Source organism: Phoca vitulina, unplaced genomic scaffold (genome assembly GCF_004348235.1).
Source record: "Phoca vitulina isolate PV1807 unplaced genomic scaffold, GSC_HSeal_1.0 scaffold1, whole genome shotgun sequence".
In the NCBI taxonomy this organism is placed as follows: Eukaryota; Metazoa; Chordata; class Mammalia; order Carnivora; family Phocidae; genus Phoca; species Phoca vitulina.
Genome location: NW_022589704.1, coordinates 43,722,598 through 43,744,785, shown reverse-complemented (window position 1 = coordinate 43,744,785; position 22,188 = coordinate 43,722,598). Strand labels below are relative to the sequence as shown.

At 36.1% G+C, this 22,188-nt stretch overlaps 1 protein-coding gene across 11 annotated transcripts in view; it reads right to left on the bottom strand.

Annotated features, from left to right (window-relative positions):
- HIBCH (3-hydroxyisobutyryl-CoA hydrolase) overlaps positions 1-22,188 on the bottom strand; it is a 182,610-nt gene that overhangs the window by 35,715 nt on the left and 124,707 nt on the right. For all 11 annotated transcript variants that reach the window (XR_004299749.1, XM_032406112.1, XM_032406122.1 and 8 more), the window contains one exon: positions 8,288-8,366. Coding sequence is in view for 10 of the 11 variants with exons in the window: in XM_032406112.1 (XP_032262003.1) it covers positions 8,288-8,366 (79 nt within the window). In the remaining variant the exon portion in view is untranslated. The remainder of the gene's footprint in view (positions 1-8,287; positions 8,367-22,188) is intronic.

Below are 22,188 nucleotides of genomic sequence, written 5' to 3'. Positions count from 1 at the left end.
CACATGAATTCTAGCTATCTGCTGAAGGTGCCCACCCCATCCCCCCACCTGTCCTGTCAAGGTAACCCCAGAGCAGCATACTCGTGGCCCATCTCTGCTCCAGCTCAACCAACCAAAGCTGCCAGGCATACGAGTCTATACAGAGGATGCTCCTGCTCAAGGCCACTCCTTCAAGACTAAGAGAGGTAGATAGCTATTCTAATTCACAGAAACAAACACAGAAAGTCAAACAAAATGAGGAGACAGAGGAATATGTTCCAAACAAAAGAAGATAAAACCCTAGGGAGGGAAAAAAAACCTTAATGAAACAGAGATAAGTAATTTATCAGGTAAACCACCTGATAAAGAGTTCAGAGTAAGAGTCATAAAGATGCTCACTGCACTTAAGAATGAAGGAACTTCAACAAAGAGTTAGAAAATATAAGAACCAGAGCTGAAGAATCACTGAAATGATACAGAAGGACAAATCAGCATTTAGCAGACAGAATAGTAGAAATTACCTAATCAGAACAGCAGAAAGAAAAAAGAATTTTAAAAAATGAGGGTAGCTTTAGAGATCTCTAGGAAAACATCAAGTGTACATATTTCATGTTATAGGGGCCCTAGGAGAAGAAAGGGGCAGAAAACTTATTTGAGGAAATAATGGCTGAAAACTTCCCTAACCCATGCAAAGAAACAGACATCCAGGTCCAAGAATCCAAGAAAGTCCCAAACAAGATGAACCCAAAGAGACCCACACCAAGACATAATAATTAAAAGTAGCAAAACTTAAAAATAAAGAATCTTAAAGGCAGCAAGAGAAAGACAAATAGTCACATAAGAGGGAAACTCCATAAGACAATCAGCTGATTTTTCCCCAGAAATTTTACAGGCCAAAAGAGAGTGGCAGGATATATTTAAAGTGTTGAAAGGAAAAAACTTACAACTAAGAATACTCTATCCAGCAAGGCTATCATTCAGAATTGAAGAGGAGATAAGAGTTTCCCACACAAATTAAAGGAGTTCACCACCACTAAACTGGCTTTACAAGAAATGTTAAAGGGTGGTCTTCTTTTTTTTTTTTTATTTTTTAAGATTTATTTATTTGAGGGACAGCAAAAGCAAGAGATATCATAGAGGGAGAGGGAGAAGCAGATTCGCCACTGAGTGGAGAGTCCGATGCGGGGCTTGATCCCAGGACCCTGAGATCATGACCTGAGGCGAAGGCAGATGCTTAACTGACTGAGCTACCCAGGCGCCTCAAGGGTCTTCTTTAGCAGGAAAAAAAAAAAAAGGCCATAACTACAAATAAGAAAACATATGAAAGAAAAAAATCTCATTGGTAAAGGCAAATATATAGTAAGGCAGGGGGATCAGCCATTTAAAAAGCTAATATGAAGATTAAAAGAAAAAAATAGTAAATCAACTGTAACTACAATAAGTAGTCAAGGGATACACAAGGGGCGTCTGGGTGACTCAGTCGTTAAGCGTCTGCCTTCAGCTCAGGTTGTGATCCCAGAGTCCTGGGATCGAGCCCTACATCAGGCTCGCTGCTCAGCGGGAAGCCTGCTTCTCCCTCTCCCACTCCCCCTGCTTGTGTTCCCTCTCTCGCTGTGTCTCTCTCTGTCAAATAAATAAAATCTTTAAAAAAAAAAAAAAAAGGATACACAAAATAAAAAGATGTAAAATAGGACATCAAAAGGAGGGGGAGGAGTAAAAATGTAGGGCTTTTAGAATGTGTTTGAACTTAAGTGACTATCAACTTAAAATAGATTGATATATATATATCATATCATATATGTATTTTATATATATACATAAAAGACAAAGACTGCTATATATATATACACACACACACACACACACACACACACACAGGTTGATATATGTGAACCTCATGGTAACGTCAAACCAAAATACAAAAAATGAAGAGAAAGAAACCCAAACATAACACTAAAGAAAACCATCAAACCACAAGGGAATACACCAATAAGAAAGGAACAAAGAAGAATTACAAAAACAACCAGAAAACAATTAACAAAATGACAATAAGTACATACCTATTAATAACTACTTTTAATGTAAATGTATTAAATGCTACAATCAAGACAGAGGTGGCTGAAGGGATTAAAAAAAAGAAGATCCATCTATATGCTGCCTAGAAAAGACTCACTTCAGATCTAAAGGCACACACGGACTGAAAATGATATTCCATGCAAATGGAAAAGAAAAGGCTGGTGTAGTAATACTCATGTAAGACAAAACAGACTTTAAAACGAAGACTTTAACAAAAGACAAAGAAAAACATTACATGACGATGAAGAGGTCAATCCAAAAAGAGGATATAACATTTATAAATATTTATGCACCTAACACACAATCCCCTAAATATATAAAGTAAATATTAACAGACCTAAATGGAGTAATACAATAATAATACAGGACATTAATACCCCACTTGCATCAATGAGTAGATCATCCACACCGAAAATCAACATATTAGACCACATGGACTTAGTAGATATAAATAGAACATTTCTTTAAAAATGCACATGGAATATTTTTCATGATAGATCACAAGTTTGGCCACAAAACAAGTCTCAATAAATTCAAGGCAATTACAGTCATATCAAGCCTTAACTGTATGAAACTAGAAATCAATTACAAGAAGAAAACTGGAAAAAGAAAACAAAACACAGACACATGAAGACTAAGTAACATGGTACTAAATAACCAATGGGACAATGAAGAAATCAGAAAGGAAATTTTAAAAAATTCTTTGAGACAAATAAAAAGGAAATTCAACTTTACAAAATCTATGGGATGCAGCAAAAGGAATACTAAGAGGGATGTTCATAGGGAAATAGGCCTACCTCAAAAAAAAACAAGAAAAAAATCCGCAAATAGTCTAACTTTATATCTAAAGGAACTAGATTGGAAAAAATAAATAAATAAATAAAGGCTATGGGGCGCCTGGGTGGCTCAGTAGGTTAAACGACTGCCTTCAGCTCGGGTCATGCTCCCAGGGTCCTGGGATCGAGCCCCGCATTGGGCTCCCTGCTCGGGGAGCTCAGGGAGACTAGAATCTGGTTCCTTGAACAAATAAAATCGATAAACCCATGGCCACACCCATAAAGAAAGAAAGAGGGCCCAAATAAATAAAATCAGAAACGAAAGAAGTTTACAACTGACACCACAGAAATAAAGATTACTGTGTATACATAACAGATTACCATGAACAATTATCATATGCCAACAAATTGGAAAACCTAGAAGAAATAAATTCCTAGAAACACACAACCCTCCAAGATTAATCTCAAAGAAAATCTAAACAGACCAATTACAAGAAATGAAACTGATTCAGCATTTAAACACTCCCCCAAAACAAGAGTCCAGAACCAGAAGGCCTCACAGGTGAATTCTACCATATATTTAAAGAAAAGTTAATACCTATCCTTCTCAAATTATTCCAAAAAAATAGAAGAGGAAGAAATGCTTCCAAACTCATTTAATGAGGTTAGCATTACCTTGATATTGAAACCAAAGACACCACTAAAACAAACAAAAATTACATACCAATATCCCTGATGAATATAGATGCAAAAATCCTTAACAAAGTATTAGCAAACCAAACTCAACAATACGGTAAAAGAATCATACACCACAACCAAGTGGGATTTATTCTTGAAATGCAAGGACTATTTAACATGCACATATTAGGGGAGCCTGCAAGACTCAGTCAGTTAAGCATCTGCCTTCAGCTTGGTCATGATCCCGGGGTCCTGGGATTGAGCCCATGTCAGGTTTCCTGATTGTGGGGAGCCTGCTTCTCCCTCTCCTCTGCACCCGTTCTCTCTAATAAATAAAAAAATCTTTTAAAAAATCCACATATCAGTCAATACACAAGGATAAAATCATATGATTGATCCAAAAGATGCAGAAAAATCATTTGACAAAATTCAACATCCGTTTATGATAAAAACTCTCAACAAAGTGGGTATAGAAGGAATATACAATGTATGGCACCAAAGTCATAAAGGCCATGTATTACAAATCCACAGCTAACATCATATTCAATGGTGAAAAGCTGAAAGCGTTTCCTCTAAAATCAGGAACAAGACAAGGATGTCCACTCTTGATGCTTTTATTCAACATTGTACTGGAACTCCTATCCATGGCAATCAGTAAGAAAATGAAATAAAAGGCATTCAAATTGGAAGGGAAGAAATAAAACTGTCACCATTTGCAGATAACATACTATAGAGAAAACCATGAAGAGTCCACCAAAAACTGTTAGAATAAGTGAATTCAGTAAAGTCCCAGGATGCAAAATTAATATACAGAAATCAGTTGTGTTTCTATACCCTATTAAATGAGCTATCAGAAAGAGAAATTAAGAAATCAATAAAAAAAATCCATTTATAACTGCATAAAAAAATAAATAAAATACCTAGGAATAAATTTAACCAAGGAGGTAAAAGACTGAAAACTGCACAACATTGATGAGAAAAACTGAAGACAACTCAAATAAATAGAAAAACATTCCATGCTCATGGACTGGAAGAATTAATATTGTTAAAATGTCCATACTACCAAAAGCAATCTACAGATCCAATGTGATCCTTATCAAAATTTCAATATATTTTCACAGAATTAGAACAAATAATCCTAAAATATCAGTGGAACCACAAGAGACCCCGATAAATAGCCAGCATAGTCTTGATAAAGAACAAAGCTAGAGGTATCATGCTCCTTGATTTCAAATTGTACTACGAAACTATACAAATTAAAACAGTACGGTACTGACACAGCAACAGACACATAGATCAATGGAACAGAGAGCTCAGAAATAAAACCACACATACATGGTCAATTTACGACAATGGAGGAAAAAACACAGTGGGGAAAATGTAGTCTCTTCAATAAGTGGTATTAGGAAAACTGGACAGCAACACACAAAAGAATGAAACAGGGCCACTTTCTTACGCCACACACAAAAGTAAATTCAAAATGGATTAAGGACCTAAACGTGAGACCTGAAACCATAAAAATCCTAGGAGAGCACAGGCAGTAATTCTCTGACATCAGCCATAACAACATTGTTCTAGATATGTCTCCTGAGGCAGGGGAAATAAAATCAAAAATAAACTATTGGGACTACATCAAAATAAAAAGTTTCTGCACAGTGAAGGAAACAATCAACAAAACTAAAAGAGAACTACAGAATGGGAGAAGATATTTAAATAACCAACAAAACTAATAGGCAACCTACTGAATGAGAGAGGATATTTGCAAATGACATATCTGATAAGGGATTAGTATCCAAAATATATGAAGAACTCATACAACTCAACACCCCAAAAAAACAAATAATCCAATTAAAAATGGGAAGACATGAACAGACATTTCTCCAAAGAAGACATCGAGATGGCCAACAAACACATTAAAGATACTTGACATTACTCATCATCAGGGAAACAAATCAAAACTACAATGAGATATCACCTCACACCTATCAGAATGGCTAAAATCAAAAATAAAAGAAACAAGTGCTAGCAAGGATGTGGAGAAAAAAGAACCCTCTTTCACTGTTGGTGGGAATGCAAACTGGTACAGCCACTGTGGAAAACAGTATGGAGGTTCCTCAAAAAGTTAAAAATAGAATTATCCTACAATCCAGTATTTGAACTACTGGGTATTTACCCTCCAAAATACAAAAACACTAATTTGATGGGATATATGCACCCCTATGTTTATAGCAGTGTTATTTACAATAGCCAAATTGTAGAAGCATACACACACACGTGTGCGTGCATGCACACACAGGAATATTATTCAGCCATAAAAAAGAATGAAATCTTGCCATTTGCAATGACATGGATGGAGCTAGAGAGTATAATGCTAAGCACAACAAGTCAGTCACAGAAAGACAAATACTATATGATTTCTCTCATATGTGGAATTTAAGAAACAAATCGGCAAAGGAAAAAAGAGAGAGAGAGAAACAAAACCAAGAAACAGACTCTTAACTACCGAGAACAAACTGGTGGTTACCAGAGAGGAAGTGGATGGGGGGATGGGTGAAATAACTGATGGGGATTAAGGAGGATATTTGTGCTAAGTACTGAAGTACTGGGTGATGTATGGAAGTGTTAAATCAATATATTGTACACCTGAAATTAATATAACACTGTATGTTAACTATACTGGAATTAAAATAAAAAACTTAATTTAAAAAATAAAATTTTAAAAGAAAACCACAATGAGATATTACCTCACACCTGTCAGATTGGCTATCATCAAAAAGCCAAAAACTAGTGTTGGTAAGGATGTGGACAAAAGGGAACCCTCATGTACTGCTGGTGGAAATATAAATTGGTGCAGCCACTGTGGAAAGTATGGGGGTTCTTCAAAAAATTCAAAATAGAACTACCACATAATCCAGCTATTCCACTTCTGGGTATATATCTGAGAAAATATAAAAATACCAATTCAAGGGGATATATGCACCCCTATGTTCACTGCAGCATTATTTACAATAGCCAAGATAAAGAAGCAACTGAAGTGTCCATCAATAGAGGAATGGATAAAAAAGATGTGGTATACATACATATACAATGGAATATTACTTTGCGACAAAAAAGGAATAAAATCTTGCCATTTGTAACAGTATGGATAGACCTAGGGGTATTATGCTAAGTGAAATAAATCAGAGGACAAATACAATATGATTTTACTTATGTGTGGAATCTAAAAAAGAAAACAAAACAGAAACAGACTCATACATATAGGAAACAAACTTTTGGAGTGGTTGGGGGCAAGCAAAATAGATGAAGGGGATTAAGAGTACAAACTTCCGCTTATAAAATAAGTAAGTCACGGAGATAAAATCTACAGTGTAGGAAATATAGTCAATAATATAATAACTTTGTATGGTGACAGATGGCTACTAGATTCTCGTGGGAATCATTTTGTGATGTATAAAAATATCAAATCACTATGATGTACACCTGAAACTAAAAACTGTATGTCAATTATGCTTCATTAAAAAAATAAGAATCAAAGGTATTTCTATATACTGGTAACTAAAAGTCAGAACTTTATTTTTAAAATAGTAACAATATGAAACAGTTAAGGAAAAATCTAACAAAGGATATGTAAGACCTATAAACTGAAAACTACATAACTTGGCTTAGAGAAATTAAAGATGACCTAAATAAATGGAGAGATATACCTTGCTCTCAGGTCTGAAGATTCTACATTGTTGTCAATTCTCCTTAAATTTTAGACAATCCTAATCAAAATCCTAGCAGATTTTTTAGTTCAAATTGACAAACTGACTCTAAAATTCATATAGAAATACAAAGGATCTTTATAGCCAAAACAAGTTAGGGAAAACAACAAAATGAGAGGATTATTGCTACCTGATTTCTACAATAAAGCAACAATAATCAAGACTGTAGTGCTGGCACCAATATAACACATATAAAGGTACAAAAGCCATCAGTGGAGAAACAACAGCTTTTTCAAAATGTAGTGTGTGAATGACTATATCTCCATGTGAAAAATAATAAAATTTGATCTATACCTTTGATCCATATTTCACACCATGTACAAAAATTTCAAAATGGGGGCACCTGGGTGGCTCAGTTGGTTAAGTGGCCAACTACTGATTTCGGCTCAGGTCATGATCTCACGGTCGTGAGATCAAGCTGAGCATGGAGCCTGCTTGGGATTTTCTCTCCCTCTGCACCTCCCCACCCAACTCAGGCAAACTCTCTCTCTCAAATAAAAAAAAAAAAAAAAAATCAAAATGGATCATAGATCTGAAAACAAGACTATTTTCTTTTTTTTTTTTAAAGATTTTATTTATTTATTTGACAGAGAGAGACATAGCGAGAGCAGGGACACAAGCAGGGGGAGTGGGAGAGGGAGAAGCAGGCTTCCCACGGAGCAGGGAGCCCGATGTGAGGCTCAATCCCAGGACCCCGGGATCATGACCTGAGCCGAAGGCAGACGCTTAGCAACTGAGCCACCCAGGTGCCCGAAACAAGACTATTTTCTCCTAATAATATTTTATCTAAAATTAATGACCAGTGTGTTAGTGTTGCCAGTTAAATATTCTTTTGTGTTTTCAGATACAATCACTGAGCTAATATAACTTTCAGGTATCTTCCTAATTTCTTTTTAAGAATTCTTTCATTGCTGTATCTCAGCAAGATTCCATCAATTTCTTTAACAACAGTGTAATCTGAAATGCATCCAAAGATAATTCTAGATGTGATTATGAAAAATTGAGGGTTTTTACCTATTGCTGTTTCTGGCATCGCAAAGAGAGACTTTTCAGTAGCCACTCGGAATTGCCCATGAACTGAGAGACCAACTCCCTAGGAAAATAAGGCAAAAAGTTGTTTAAAAATACTGTAAAAAAAATATAAGCAAACTCATACACACACAAACATTTTAAACCAAGTAAGTTATCTTTATATTCTACAAGAATTTCTTTTAGGAGACACACTGGAGAAAAACCCTAAAACACATAATTTCAGGAGTACTGGACAAAAAATATATGCATATCCCTGGTATCTGGAATAGATTTGTTTTAGCTAAGATGTTTTCAATCAGTATTTTGTGTTATGCTTAATGTCCTCTTCCCCCATTCCCTCTCATTTCAAGTCCAGTACAGCATTATAGAATAGTGACTGTTCCCAGAACCACTGAGTGTTGTCATCAGTGGAACCAGTCATCAAAAGAGCACAACCAAGCCATTCTAGCTAATTTCAGTGGCTTTGAATAGCAATATTAACACATTTATTCACATATTTCATCATTTATTACACAGTTCATAACATTAGTAACATCATTTTTCTCAGATACAACATTTAACAGGGCCAACTGTACACCTCTTAAAAACTGATTACTAAACATAAGTTTTAGAAAATAAGATTTGGCTGAAAGTCTCTATCTCTAATTTGTTGCATGTCACTGAAAAGGGAAAACTTAATAGTCATCTTTGAATAAACATATTTGAAAAAAACATATTTGAATAAAATGAAATAAGAGGTATACATGTGATGACAAAGTATCCAGTTAACACCAATGCTCACACTCTAACATGCATTTCCTATGTTATGTTCTTTTCACATTATTCAGAACTTCTGTTAGACTGTTTTAGTTTTTCTCATTCTTGATCCTTTTTAACCAATGTAGTCTATCTTTTTCAGCATAGTATTAAATGAGTTAAAAAAGTATAAAGTGTTTGGGGCAGTATCAGGCACTTCAGAGTTCTGTAAGCATTAACTAATTAGAAAGGGCCTCATTTGTATCTGGTTCTTCTAATCTTTCATTACAATTTCTTCAACTCTTTCAAGTGTTTTCATACTCAGGTCAGCCATTTAAAAGTTCTTGAAACTTTTCCCACATTGGGCATAGAGATTACATAAAAAATAAAATCTGTAAAAAAAAAAAAAAGAAAAAAGAAAAAAGATGGGGGGTGGGGAAGCACCTGGCTGGCTCAGTCAGTGGAGCATGTGACTCTTGATCTTGGGGTTGTGGGTTCGAGTCCCATGTTGGGTGTAGAGACTACTTAAAAATATTTAATAATAAAAAAAAAGTTCTTAAAACTTTAAAACCCTCTTAAGAAACACTAAAACACACATGCAATTTCTTATAAATTTTATATACTATATGCTAAGCTTAAATTTTAGAAGACCATGTAAATAAACATGAAAATGAATAAAATTCTTCAGCCACTACATACATCTTTTGGTGTCAACACTTATAAGTTAAAACCACAATGTTTGGGATATTCTTCATACAGGCAAATATCATGTTATAGGTATTCTATTATGACACATTCAACTGACAATACTGACCCAAATTCGACTGTATATACTTCAAGATTATGAAATCTTAGAAATTTTAATGAAGAGAGCATTACTAGTTTTAGTATTAATTTATTACATTATTTTAGAGGTCCTTGATTCATATTCTAACTTTTAGTTTGTCACATTGTAGCTCAAAGTTATTAATGTTCAGGAATGTCTTGCTAAGAACTTAGAGTTGGACTGGATTCCCAGTTTTCCGACTTTGTTCTTTAGAGTCCTAGGGCTCAGAACTGCCTCCCTAGGGCTGCATAGTAGGTAGATCTCCAGGCCTCACAGACTGACCCCGCTTCAAACCATACTCCTCTGGTCATTGCCTCCTACCTCTTTTAATTAACTCTGAATTCCACAAACAGCAATGACTATATCCCCCTTTACCAAATATTTATATATAAGGTAAAATCGGACCACAACCCCAATCCTAGTCTCCTCCCTCTTTCCAGAGAAACAGTTATTATTAATTTGGTATGTAACACTTCAGATTTTTCCCTATGTATCTCTAACACATATTTGAACAAACGTGGATATTTATGAGACACAAACACACACTTCAAACTCTATTCATAGCATGCAAGGCTCTACATATTCTGGCCCAGCCTACCTCTACTCTACCTCTACCACTACTCTTGCCATGCTTATTCCAACAACCATAGTGCCTTCATGCCATTTCTCCAAAATCCCAAGACTTTACAATTTCAATTAATCATACAATTTTAAAGTGAGGAAGACACACTGAGAGAAGGCCACAGTCTGCCCCATCACTGCCCTTTCTCTACCCAAAGACGTTGCCCTTCCCTGAGCAGTGGCTGAACTAGGGATAGGCACCCAAGGGTAGCCAATCGAGGCTAACCAGAGCTGTAAGGCCCAGGGAGCAAAGGGAGAGAAAGAAAAGCACGTTAGACAAGATTCTTACTCTCAGGTATTTAAACTAAAACATGGTGGGCTGCTGTGAGTCGATGACAGCCAAAGCTTAAAGGTCATTTGAAATTTGAGCCAAAGAAGACATGACAGCCAAGTTAAAGCAGAAATATACAGGGTGATGATGAATAAACTGAGAAGGCTGCATGCAGCCCATATACAGCACAGAGAAAAAAGCAAACCTACAAAAAACAGCAGAGATAGCTTGCAGTTCAATATTCAGGAAGACAAGCAATGCTGCCAGTTTTTGTCTATGGATTCCCATTTGATCCCCACACTTGTCTAATAACTGCTCCATTCTCTTTTCTGGATCTGTTTGAGTCCATGTTCTTTTCAATTAAAAAAGTCTCTTGCTACATTTTCAATTAGAACCAGATCTACATCCTGTCATGCTTCAGCATCACACAATATAAGCTGCCTTGTACGCCTTTTCCTGCTAACACTGCTCATCCCAGACAAGTCACTCCATTACATCTTCTGAAATCCTCCTTATTTGACAAGAGAACCACTTAACAGCCCAACGTCTCTATAGAAGGCCTTTATCTACCTCCTGAAATCAAAAGAGAAATTTATGAGCCCCATATTCTTTGACATAGAAACTACAGATCCTATATTCACTGATTCAGTTATCTTGTATTACATAATACATTTTGTTTCACCCATAGCTGATAAAATGAATGAAATCAAAGACTTCAAGATTTTAGGAAGAATTTATTAATAATAAGCTTTCAGAATAAGAGATGCTTGACACAAGTACCATTAAGAGCCAATTTTAAAAACCTTTTAATTAAGAGGAAGGCTGGAAAAAATGCAAGCCACTGCACTTGGAAGTACTAAGAATATAAATGCTGATCAGCACTGAAAAGGATGTAGCGCCTTCATGGCAGATTCAGATATAATTTTTGTATCTTATATAAAAGAATCCATTACAGGTTGTTTACAATAAATCCCCCTTGAAACTTTCAAAATTTAATGTTACATACTTTTTAACCATTAACCTGAGCTGGTACCCTTTGCTAGACTAAAACAGCTTCAAAGTCTTCAAGTTTTATTGTATTAATGGTTATACTATATAGATTTATTTCCCAAATGTAAGATGTCATTCTAATTCCTAATTCTCAAATACTCTCCCTGCATCCTACCGAACCCACTATTCAAATCTCATTTCCTCTAACTGGATATCTCAGGAACATTTGGCAGAGTTGCTTAGTCCCTACTTCAGGAAACACTTCTCCTGACTTTGAGACACCATACCCTCCTGGTTTTCCTTCTATCTTAGTAGTTGCTCTTTCTTTTCTCCCTGACATCCAAATGTTGATCTGCCCCCACCAATGATCAGGTGTCATCCCTCTACTCCACTTCACCTGCACTCTGTTCGTTCTACATTCGCCTCCTAGGTGACGTCTTCCAGGAGTCCAGGAACTTAAGCACCATAACATTAATGATTTAAATCATTTCCCCACCCTGATTTCTCTAGAATTTTATATCTACCTGCCTACTTAATGTCTCCACTTAAATATCTAATATCTTTCTCAATGTTCATACATCAGATGTAGATCTCTTGATATCTCCTTAAATGTGCTGCTCCCTCAGTAAACAGCACCACCATTCACCCAGCTTCTCAGGACAAAAACCTCAGCAGCATCATCTTTCTTTCTGATCTCCCAATCTATGAACCGGTCTTTACAGCTCTAACCTCAAAATATACTTTGGATCGGGCCACTGTTCACATCTCCACTTTACAACCCTAGTTGAAGTCACAAGTATCTCCTGCCTAGGCTAGTCCTTCTTGCTTCTGTCCTTGCCACAATCTGTTCTCTACCCAGCAGCCAAGTAAGCTTATTAAGTGTCACTCGGTTAAGGTTCTGTCCTGCCCAAAATTCTCCAGTGACTTCCCATTACATTAAAATATTACCAAAATTCCTCCTCGTGGCTGATAAGGCCATGATCTGGTCTCTTTCTAGCTCCCTGATCTTGGAGTTTACCATTCTCCACCTTCCTCACTTGCACTCAGGTCCGCCACATTGGCTTTTTTTTTATTATGTTAGTCACCATACAGTACACATCATTTGTTTTTGATGTAGTGTTCCATGATTCATTGTTTGCGTGTAACACCCAGTGCTCAAAGCAACACGCGCCCTCTTTAATACCCATCACCGGGCTAACCCATCCCCCTCCCCCCTCCCCTCTAAAACCCTCAGATTGTTTCTCAGAGTCCATAGTCTCTCATGGTTCGTCTCCCCCTCCGATTTCCCCCCTTCATTTTTCCCTTCCTTCTCCTAATGTCCTCCGTGCTATTCCTTATGTTCCACAAATAAGTGAAACCATATGATAATTGACTTTCTCTGCTTGACTTATTTCACTTAGCATAATCTCCTCCAGTCCCATCCATGTTGATGCAAAAGTTGGGTATTCATCCTTTCTGGTGGCTGAGTAATACTCCATTGTATATATGGACATCTTCTTGGCTTTTTAAAAAATTTTAATTGACATATAATACACATTCAAAAATATACAAATAGTTACAAATGGTAAGTATACAGGTCCAATGAATTACCCCAAAGTTAACACACTCATGTAACCAAAATGTAGATAAAAATTATCAGAAATTATTTTATGTGCCTGTCAGTCATCATTCCCTCCATCCTTCAGGCAACCACTATCCTGACTTCCAACAAAATAAGATTTATGCTTTCTGATTTTATCTTGATATAATTAGAATCACTGAGTATATACTACTTATCTTTCAGTTAACTCTATGGGAGATTCATTCACGTTGTGTGCAATTTTTTTCCATCATACAGCATTCCTTTGTACAAATAACTTACTGATCTATTCTACAGTAAATAGCTAGTTAGGTTTTCTGGCTTGGGGCTACTGCAAATAATGATTCAATGACCATTCTCATGCATGTCTTTTGGTGCATAAGTGCACATATTTTGTTTGGGTATATACCAGGGAGTAAAACTACTGGGTCAAAGGAAACTAATTCAGTTAACTTTTAAAAATAACAATCTTCCAAAGCAGTAGTACCAATTTTCTACTCCACCAGCATTATATGAGTTTGTTACTCCCCATCTTCACCAATACTTGAACTTGTCTTTCATAATTTTAGCCATTTTAATGAGTATATGTTAGTATTTCATTGTGATTTCAATTTCCATTTCCTTGACTAATGCAGTTGATTGTTTTGTTATATTTGTTATCTGGATATCTCTGTAATATGTCTACTCTCATCTACTGTTCATTTTTCCACTGGGTTTTTGTATGGACTATAGAAATTCTTTATACATTCTGGATAGGATTCCTTTCTCAGATATATGCATTCCAAGACTTATTTTCCAGTCCATGGTTTGCCTTTTCATTCTCAAGGATGTCAAGAATGCACAGAAGTTCTTAGTTTTTAAGTCTAATTTGTCATTTTAGTTTATGGTGCATTTATGTACTTTTTTTTTTTAAGATTTTATTTATTTATTTGACAAAGAGAAACACAGTGAGGGAGAGGGAACACAAGCAGGGGGAGTGGGAGAGGGAGAAGCAGGCTTCCCGCAGAGCAGGGAGCCCGATGCGGGGCTCGATCCCAGGACCCTGGGATCATGACCTGAGCCGAAGGCAGACGCTTAACGACTGAGCCACCCAGGCGCCCCTGTACTATTTAAAGTAATCCTTCCCTACCCTCAAGGCACAGCCAATAAGTATATGTTCCAAACATTCAGAATTTTGTAGTTACTATTATTGATTGCTAGCTTAATTCCATTGGGGCCAGAGAACAGTCTGTATGATTAATCCTTTTATGTTGAGACTAATTCTGTGGCCAATTTTGGTAAATGCACCATACACACATGAAATGAACATATCTGCAATTACTGAGTACATGTTAATTGGATCAAGTTTATTGGACAATGTTCAAATTATGTGTACGCATGAAAAATATGTGTGTGTGTATATACACACACACACACACGTACATATATATGTACTTACACTGAGCAGTTGTCTGCTCCATTATTGAAAGAAGCATGTTAACTCTTCTCCTGGGATTGTGGTTTTGTCTATTTCCCCTTTTAGGACTTTCTACTTTTTTGCATAGATCCAAACATTTTTAAATGTTTGACAATATCACACCAGTAGAGTTATTTCAGATAGAGGTTTGTTCCCACAGTTTCTCAGTTTTAGCACTACTGTCACATTGCATGCTTTGGAACTCATTAATTCAGTTCAGCTAGCTTCATGTTCAGTTATAAACTGAGAGTTTCAAACAAATATTTATAAACTATCTTTCTACAGTCGATTGAGGTCAATAAAATTTTCAGAATCTGACCTCAGTGATCTTTTTGACTTTTTTTTTTTGAGAGAGCATAGCGGCAGGGGGAGAGAATCTTAAGCAGGCTCCACACCCAGTGGCAGCCCGACTCAGAGCTCTATCCCACCACCCTGAGATCGTGACCTGAGCTCAAATCAAGAGTCGGATGCTTAACCAACTGAGCCACCCAGGTGCCCCTGACCTCAGTGATCTTAAGAGGGTGAAGATCTGAACAGAGTTTAACAGACTGAATTAAACCCTCCCTGCTAAGGGAACAAATAATGGAATTTAGGGCTTGCCAAACTGGGCCGCCAAATGCTACACCCTAGGAGTTAGAATGCCCTGAATTCAGACCAGGCCTCACTTGGAGTGAAGCTCAGCTACAAATCCCTCCATTCCCAACTGGATCTAGATGATCCAGAATTACTACTGCCCTCCGCCTAGACACCTACTAGAAACAAAGGTACTTCCTTGGAGGAAGATAATGCCATCCTAGGGTTCAAATAATAGCCAATCAGAAATAACTAGCACCTGACTCGAAATAATCCAACATATACCACAGGGCTAACACCAAAGAGAAACAATACACAACAGATTCATAGGGCATACAAATTTAGATTAGAGCTAACCATTTTATAACTATGGAATGTTCTTCTATATTAAAGTCTGTCATAAAATTTACCTTATTTGTTATTAAAATATATCAGCTTTCTTTCAGTTTACTGCTGGTATGGTATCATTCTATTTTACATTTAACTCTTCTGTTCCTTTTATTTATGGTGTCCCAAGCACTGACATTCTTTTTTTTTTTTTTTGGGACATTCTTTACTTGTATTATAGTAAACAATCACCACTGCAGGACTGAGCTAACAATGAACTGATAAAGTAAAATTAATTTGATCCATTTTTATAATCTAGTATAAAAATTCTAATATGGATAAACAAAAAATAACTAAAATATATGAATGTAGTCAAACTCACACTGTCACAAGAATGACAATGTACTTAATTTTATAACCCTTAAAGGTAAAATTTAGGCAATCTAAGACTGTTTTTTGGTTAAGAGACACAGATGAGTTTTTAGACTATTCAGTAAAGGGAAAAGGCTGGTGTAGCTTTATTTAAGACTTTAAAAAAGATCTTATTATAATTACTTTAAAAGCACAGTTAAATCCTTCAAAATGAAAATATGTTAATTACCCACTAGAAATAAGCATTTCTATATTTCCAGATAATATACTATTTGAAACAAAAAGCAACATTTTAAAAAAATGGATAATTATAAAGATTTTTTAAAGATTTACTTATTTTAGAGACAGAGAGAGAGCCAGCGAGCTCACGGGCGTGCTCCCATGTGTGGGGGGAATTTGGGGGGGTGGGCCGGGGGGAGGAGCAGAGGGAGAGAATCTCAAGCAGACTCCCCAATGAGCCCGTGGACAGGCTTGATCCCATGACCCTGAGGTCATGACCTGAGCCGAAATCAAGAGTCAGATGCTTAACCGACTGAGCAACCGAGGCGCCCTGATAATTTTAAGGATATTTAAAGTTAACTTAAGATATAGTCAACCACGCCAAGATTTATATTAATGGCAAGATTAATCCCCCAATAAGCAAACAAGGACACCTGTGGAACAATTTGGTACTTGAAAAAGAAATGGTCCAGATAACAGTATTGGATCAGTGTTAAATTTCTTGATTTTGGTGTCCTTATTCTTAGACAATACACACTGAACAATTTAACAGTAGTTATCACGTCTTCAACTTTCTCTCAAATCGTGAAAAAGAAATTCTTCATAGATGTAGGAGAGAGGAAGAAAGAATGATAAAACAAAGGTGGAAATAACAGGGAATGTGAAGAATATATAAAAGTTCTCTGTACTATTATTGCATCTTTTCTGTAAAATTTGAAGTTGTTTCACAAAAAGGTTTTTTAATTAAAAAAATAAAAATTAAAAATAAATGTTACAAAGTAAACAGAGCCAACAACCACAGTTAAGAAAGCAACTAATTCAGAAAGGCATACAACAGGGAGATGTGACTAATGTTTACACAGAGAGTCATGGATTTAAATTCTAATCAGGGAGAATGAGTAAGCTCCTGCCCAGAATGAACACTGCATCACAGTATCAGAGTTATATGAGAGTCCTCGCTCATCATCATTCAGGATTATAAACAGTGCTTTGAAATAGGTACACATTTTTGTTAGAAATTCAAATAGGTTTTCATCATACATTATTTCACTACAGTATAAAAGTTAATATCATAACTATAAAGTTTCATAATGTCTCTGTGGGACCACATGCATTAGATTAGCAGTCTGATCAGCAGTCTCCACAGTAAAAACAAAGACTTTATTATGCTTCTCACATTAATATTAATAGGCTACTATTGCATATTAATGATACTAATACACTGATTATATAATGTTAATGTATTTTAATAGACTGCAGAGATCAGCACTAAACAAAAATTTCCCCCTGCTTTTGATGCATAATTCATATTATTTTTGGATGAAAATGATATTCAGCAGAAACAAATAACTGAGGTAGAAATATTTATTTATATATTAACAGTTTACCATTCTTCAGGTATAGTTTTAAATAAAAAAGCCAGGGGGACACTTGAAAGTTGTTAAAAGAATAAATCTTAAAAGCTCTCATCACAAAAAAAAAAGATTTTTGTTAACCATGTGTGGTGATGGATGTTAACTTATTGTGGTAATCATTCTGCAGTATATACACATACCAAATAATTATGTTGCATACCTAAAACTAATACAATGTTATAGGTCAATTATATTTCAATTTTTTAAAATCCAGGGAATAGAAAAATTCTAGTATGTCATACATTAAAGCATAAATTCGAAATAACTTAAAAATACACATCTCCTAGATTCACACTCAAGGTTTTTTACCTCAATGAGCACAACCCCCAATATAAGCATATTTACAATTATATATGTACATGTGTCCAACTATAACATACATATCACCTATTATATTTATATATATTTATAGTTTAAATATAGGAGTTCTAAGTTTAAAAAGGAGTTCTAAGAAGCCATTGCTTTATATCATATACTCAAACAAAAAGGATTATTATAATAGGAACACTCTTAATCCACCTCTGACTTACCAAAGATTTTCATTAATTCTGTAAAATATGTTAACTAATGTCCGTATTAACTAGCATCCTGAAAGCTACTCTCTGGCTACTTTTTGATACAACTGTATATTTTTCTGATCTGCTGAGTTTAGAGTTTACCAAATGTTAGAGGTATTTCCAATCTGTTTCAGTTGTACTTGTTATGGTATGTATGTACTTTAAATATTATTCATCATAAACTGATAGGAGTATAAAAAATAGAGTTGCTTCAGTGAGAACCAGATTGAATAGAAAAATATGAAAAAGAAAAAAAAATATGAAAAAGACAAGTCACTAAAAAAATTGGTATAGGGCAAAGACAGCAACTATTTCAGTGGCTTTATCTTTAGTAAAAACAGTGGTATTGTTATCCTAAAACTATTATATTTATTAGGACAAAGCAAATCTGAAACAATATTAATGTTATTTTTAAAAAAACAAACTTTTCAACATAAAAAGATACAAATATTAAAGAAGTAAAAATTTAAATTTGAATAGGATGTATTAAACTCAGGATCTATCTTTTCTTAAAAACAAGATCTATACTCTTAGCTTTGTTCACTGAAAAGGTGTAGAAACAATTACCAACTTAACTAGTGCCCACACTGTGATTGCTAACTACCATTTTCTACTAAAAGTAATCACGGCTGTCTTGGAAAAACAGCTGACTTGTAGGTCTGGGGAACACAACATACAAGAAGAACCTAGGATATGTTCTTTACCACACAGCAAAGTAACTGTCAAAGACTTCTGGGGCACAGAAACCAACTTGAAGGTTCCCACTCTTCTGATTTGCCTCTTCTGTACTCCTTTTTTTTTTTTCAGGGTCTCCTATAGGCTCCTTGTTCTGCCACTGACCAATAGACATTGGGTGGGGTTTTTTGTTGTTGTTTTGTTTTTAAGATTTTATTTATTGGGGTGCTTGGGTGGCTCAGTCGTTAAGTGTCTGCCTTCAGCTCAGGTCATGATCCCAGGGTCCTGGATCGAGCCCCGTATCGGGCTCCTGCTTGGCGGGGAGCCTGCTTCTCCCTCTCCCACTCTCCCTACTTGTGTTCCCTTTCTCGCTGTGTCTCTCTCTGTCAAATAAATAAATAAAATCTTAAAAAAAGATTTTATTTATTTGTGAGAGAGAGAGAGAGAGCACACAAGCACAAGCACAAGCATGGGAGTGGCAGGTAGAGGGAGAAGCAGGCTCCCCCGCTGAGCAAGGAGCCTGATTGGGACTCAATCCCAGGACCCTGGAATCAGGACCTGAGCCAAAGGCAGACACCTAAGTGACTGAGCCACCCAAGTGTCCCTGTTTTGTTTTGTTTTGTTTTGTTTTTAGGATTCCATTCTGGACTTATTTTGGTTGTTACTCTTTCTGTCACATTTCCTTGCATAATCTTTTCTACTGACTAATTTTCAATACAAGGCATCTCTGCTATAAGATAACGAATTCATGAAAAAATCCTCAGGTTCTGCAAAACTGCACAGAGCTTATAGGAAAAATAGAGTTTGGGTAGTCTGTTCAAAACCTATGTAACTTTGTAATTTGAGTGATAATAAAAACTATAAATGGTCCCAGGGACCTGATTTAGACAACCTAGGCAGGCATCTCATTATGAACAAAGAATGACACAGCAGATATTTAAAAGGCATAAAAATAAAGTGGAAAGAAGGGCAATACTTTAATCAGGGCAGGACCAACACGTGCAGAGACAAAGCAGGTAGAAGTGCAGCTATAAGTCTGCAGGGTTCTGCCCTTAAACATCCAAGTGTCAGGTGTAGGGAGTTTGTTCATCTTAGACTTGCCCAAAGAAGAGGTATTTAATTTTCTTAAAATACAGACAAGAGAATTCCTATTCACTGTACATCAACAGAGCTAAGCACTTTTTTCTGCCCAGTTGATTATATATTTATTGCCACTTATCCTATCTCCCCTTGCCTAGAAAAAAAAAACTGCATATGATCCAACACCTTTACAGTATCCTAACATTATTTCACCATTTACCAATCCCTTATGAGCTAATTCATGTTACAGAAGCCTACACTGTCAAGCACACCGTGCCTACACGAGTCCCAAACTTACACTTCTTGCCCAGGCAACACCCTGAGTTTCAGACTTGCATAACCAACACTTTTATTCAGACAAAACACACCCACGTGGAGAGTTCACAGGCATTTCACATTTAACAAGCCCAAAATTAAACTCATCTCCCTTTACCCTTCCCAGCCCATACCCCCGCCATTCTTCCTCCAAAATCTTAGTGAACAGTCCACCACTGATTCCAGTGCCCAGTCTAGACCTGGAAGTCATGCTTGCTTCCTTCTCCTCTTTATCCCCCCATGTCCAATCCCTCATCAAATCCCAAGTCTCCTCCTAAATATCTCCCATAAATCTAATATTTGGTTACTTCATTATCTCTACCCTACTTCAAAATCACCACAATCTTTCATCTGGATCTCTGCAATAACTTCCTAAACAATCTCTTTACTTTCAATTCTAACCCCTTCCAATCTGTTCTTCCCACAAAAGACTTATCATTCTAAAATGCAAGTCTGTTCAAGCCATCTCCCTACCTAAAAGCACTTAAAAGGCTCTCCCTACTGATTTCAGGATAAACTACTCAACATATCTTATATAAGAGGACTGATCTGGTTTCTTGTTTACCTTTCTGGCCTTAGACTTCAACCACTATCTCCTTCATATTCCAAAATCCAGGCATACTGAACTTTACCCAAACATACATTCATTTTCTCAACTCATTTTCACACAGGCTGCTATCTTCTCATTTGCACAGTGTCCTTCCATACTGCATGAACCCCTTGCACATGAACAGCAACCATATCACATTTCTCCACTATTCCCAACTTGTTCTTTCCTGGCTGCTTATATAACCTCCTCCAAGATGCTTCCCCTACACTATCCCTTTCAATAAAATACTCACACCTACTCACACAGCTGAGACTGGTACTCTTTTGTGTATTTCCAGAATACCCTGTACCTTCCTCTCTATACAAGAGGCCCCATGAGGAAAGAAACATATCTGCCTTGCTCACTATTTTACCCCCAGAGCCTAACCAGTGTCTAGCACATAGCACATATCCAATAAGTTTTAATGGTTGGGTGAAATAGTTGAGAACAATCTCAAATAATAGCTAAAATCATAATGAACCTTAGTTAGTATTAAACCTCTGAGGTCTGAGTGATTCTAAAGGGCACATGCACCCCAATGTTTATAGAAGCAATGTCACAATAGCCAAAATATGGAAAGAGCCCAGATGTCCATCAGCGGATAAATATAACTACCATATGATCCAGCAATTCCACTTCTGGACATATATCCAAATGAAAAAAAAAATCATCATCTCCAAGAGTTATCTGTACTCCCATGCTCACTGCAGCATTATTCTCCATAGTCAAGTGATGAAAATAACTGTCTACCCACAGATGAATGGATAAAGAAAAAGTGATGATATATAAATATCTATATATATATCCAATATATATATCCAATATATATATATTTATATATGTGTGTGTATATATGTGTGAGTGTGTGTGTGTGTGTGTGTGTGTGTAAAGTCTAACTCATAGAAAGAGAGTAAAACGGTGATTGCCAGGGACTGGAGGGATGGGGGAAGTAGGAAGAGACTGGTTAAAGGGTACAAACTTTCAGTTACAAGATGAATAAGGTCTGAGGTGGGGATCCTTTCACAATGTACTCGTATGTCAAATCATCACATTGTACACTTTAAGTATATTACAACTTTACTTGTCAGCTATACCTCAATAAAAACCTGAAGAAAAAGAACATTAAACATTATGTCTAATCATAATTATGATTCTTATGTCTCTCATAAAAATATTCCAACTCACTGGACAAAGAAAGGCTGGTCATTCTAAAATCATTCTTTTAGAGAGAGAGTAGCTTAGCATACATATAAGCCTATTATCAGGCTTTGTTAATAACTTCA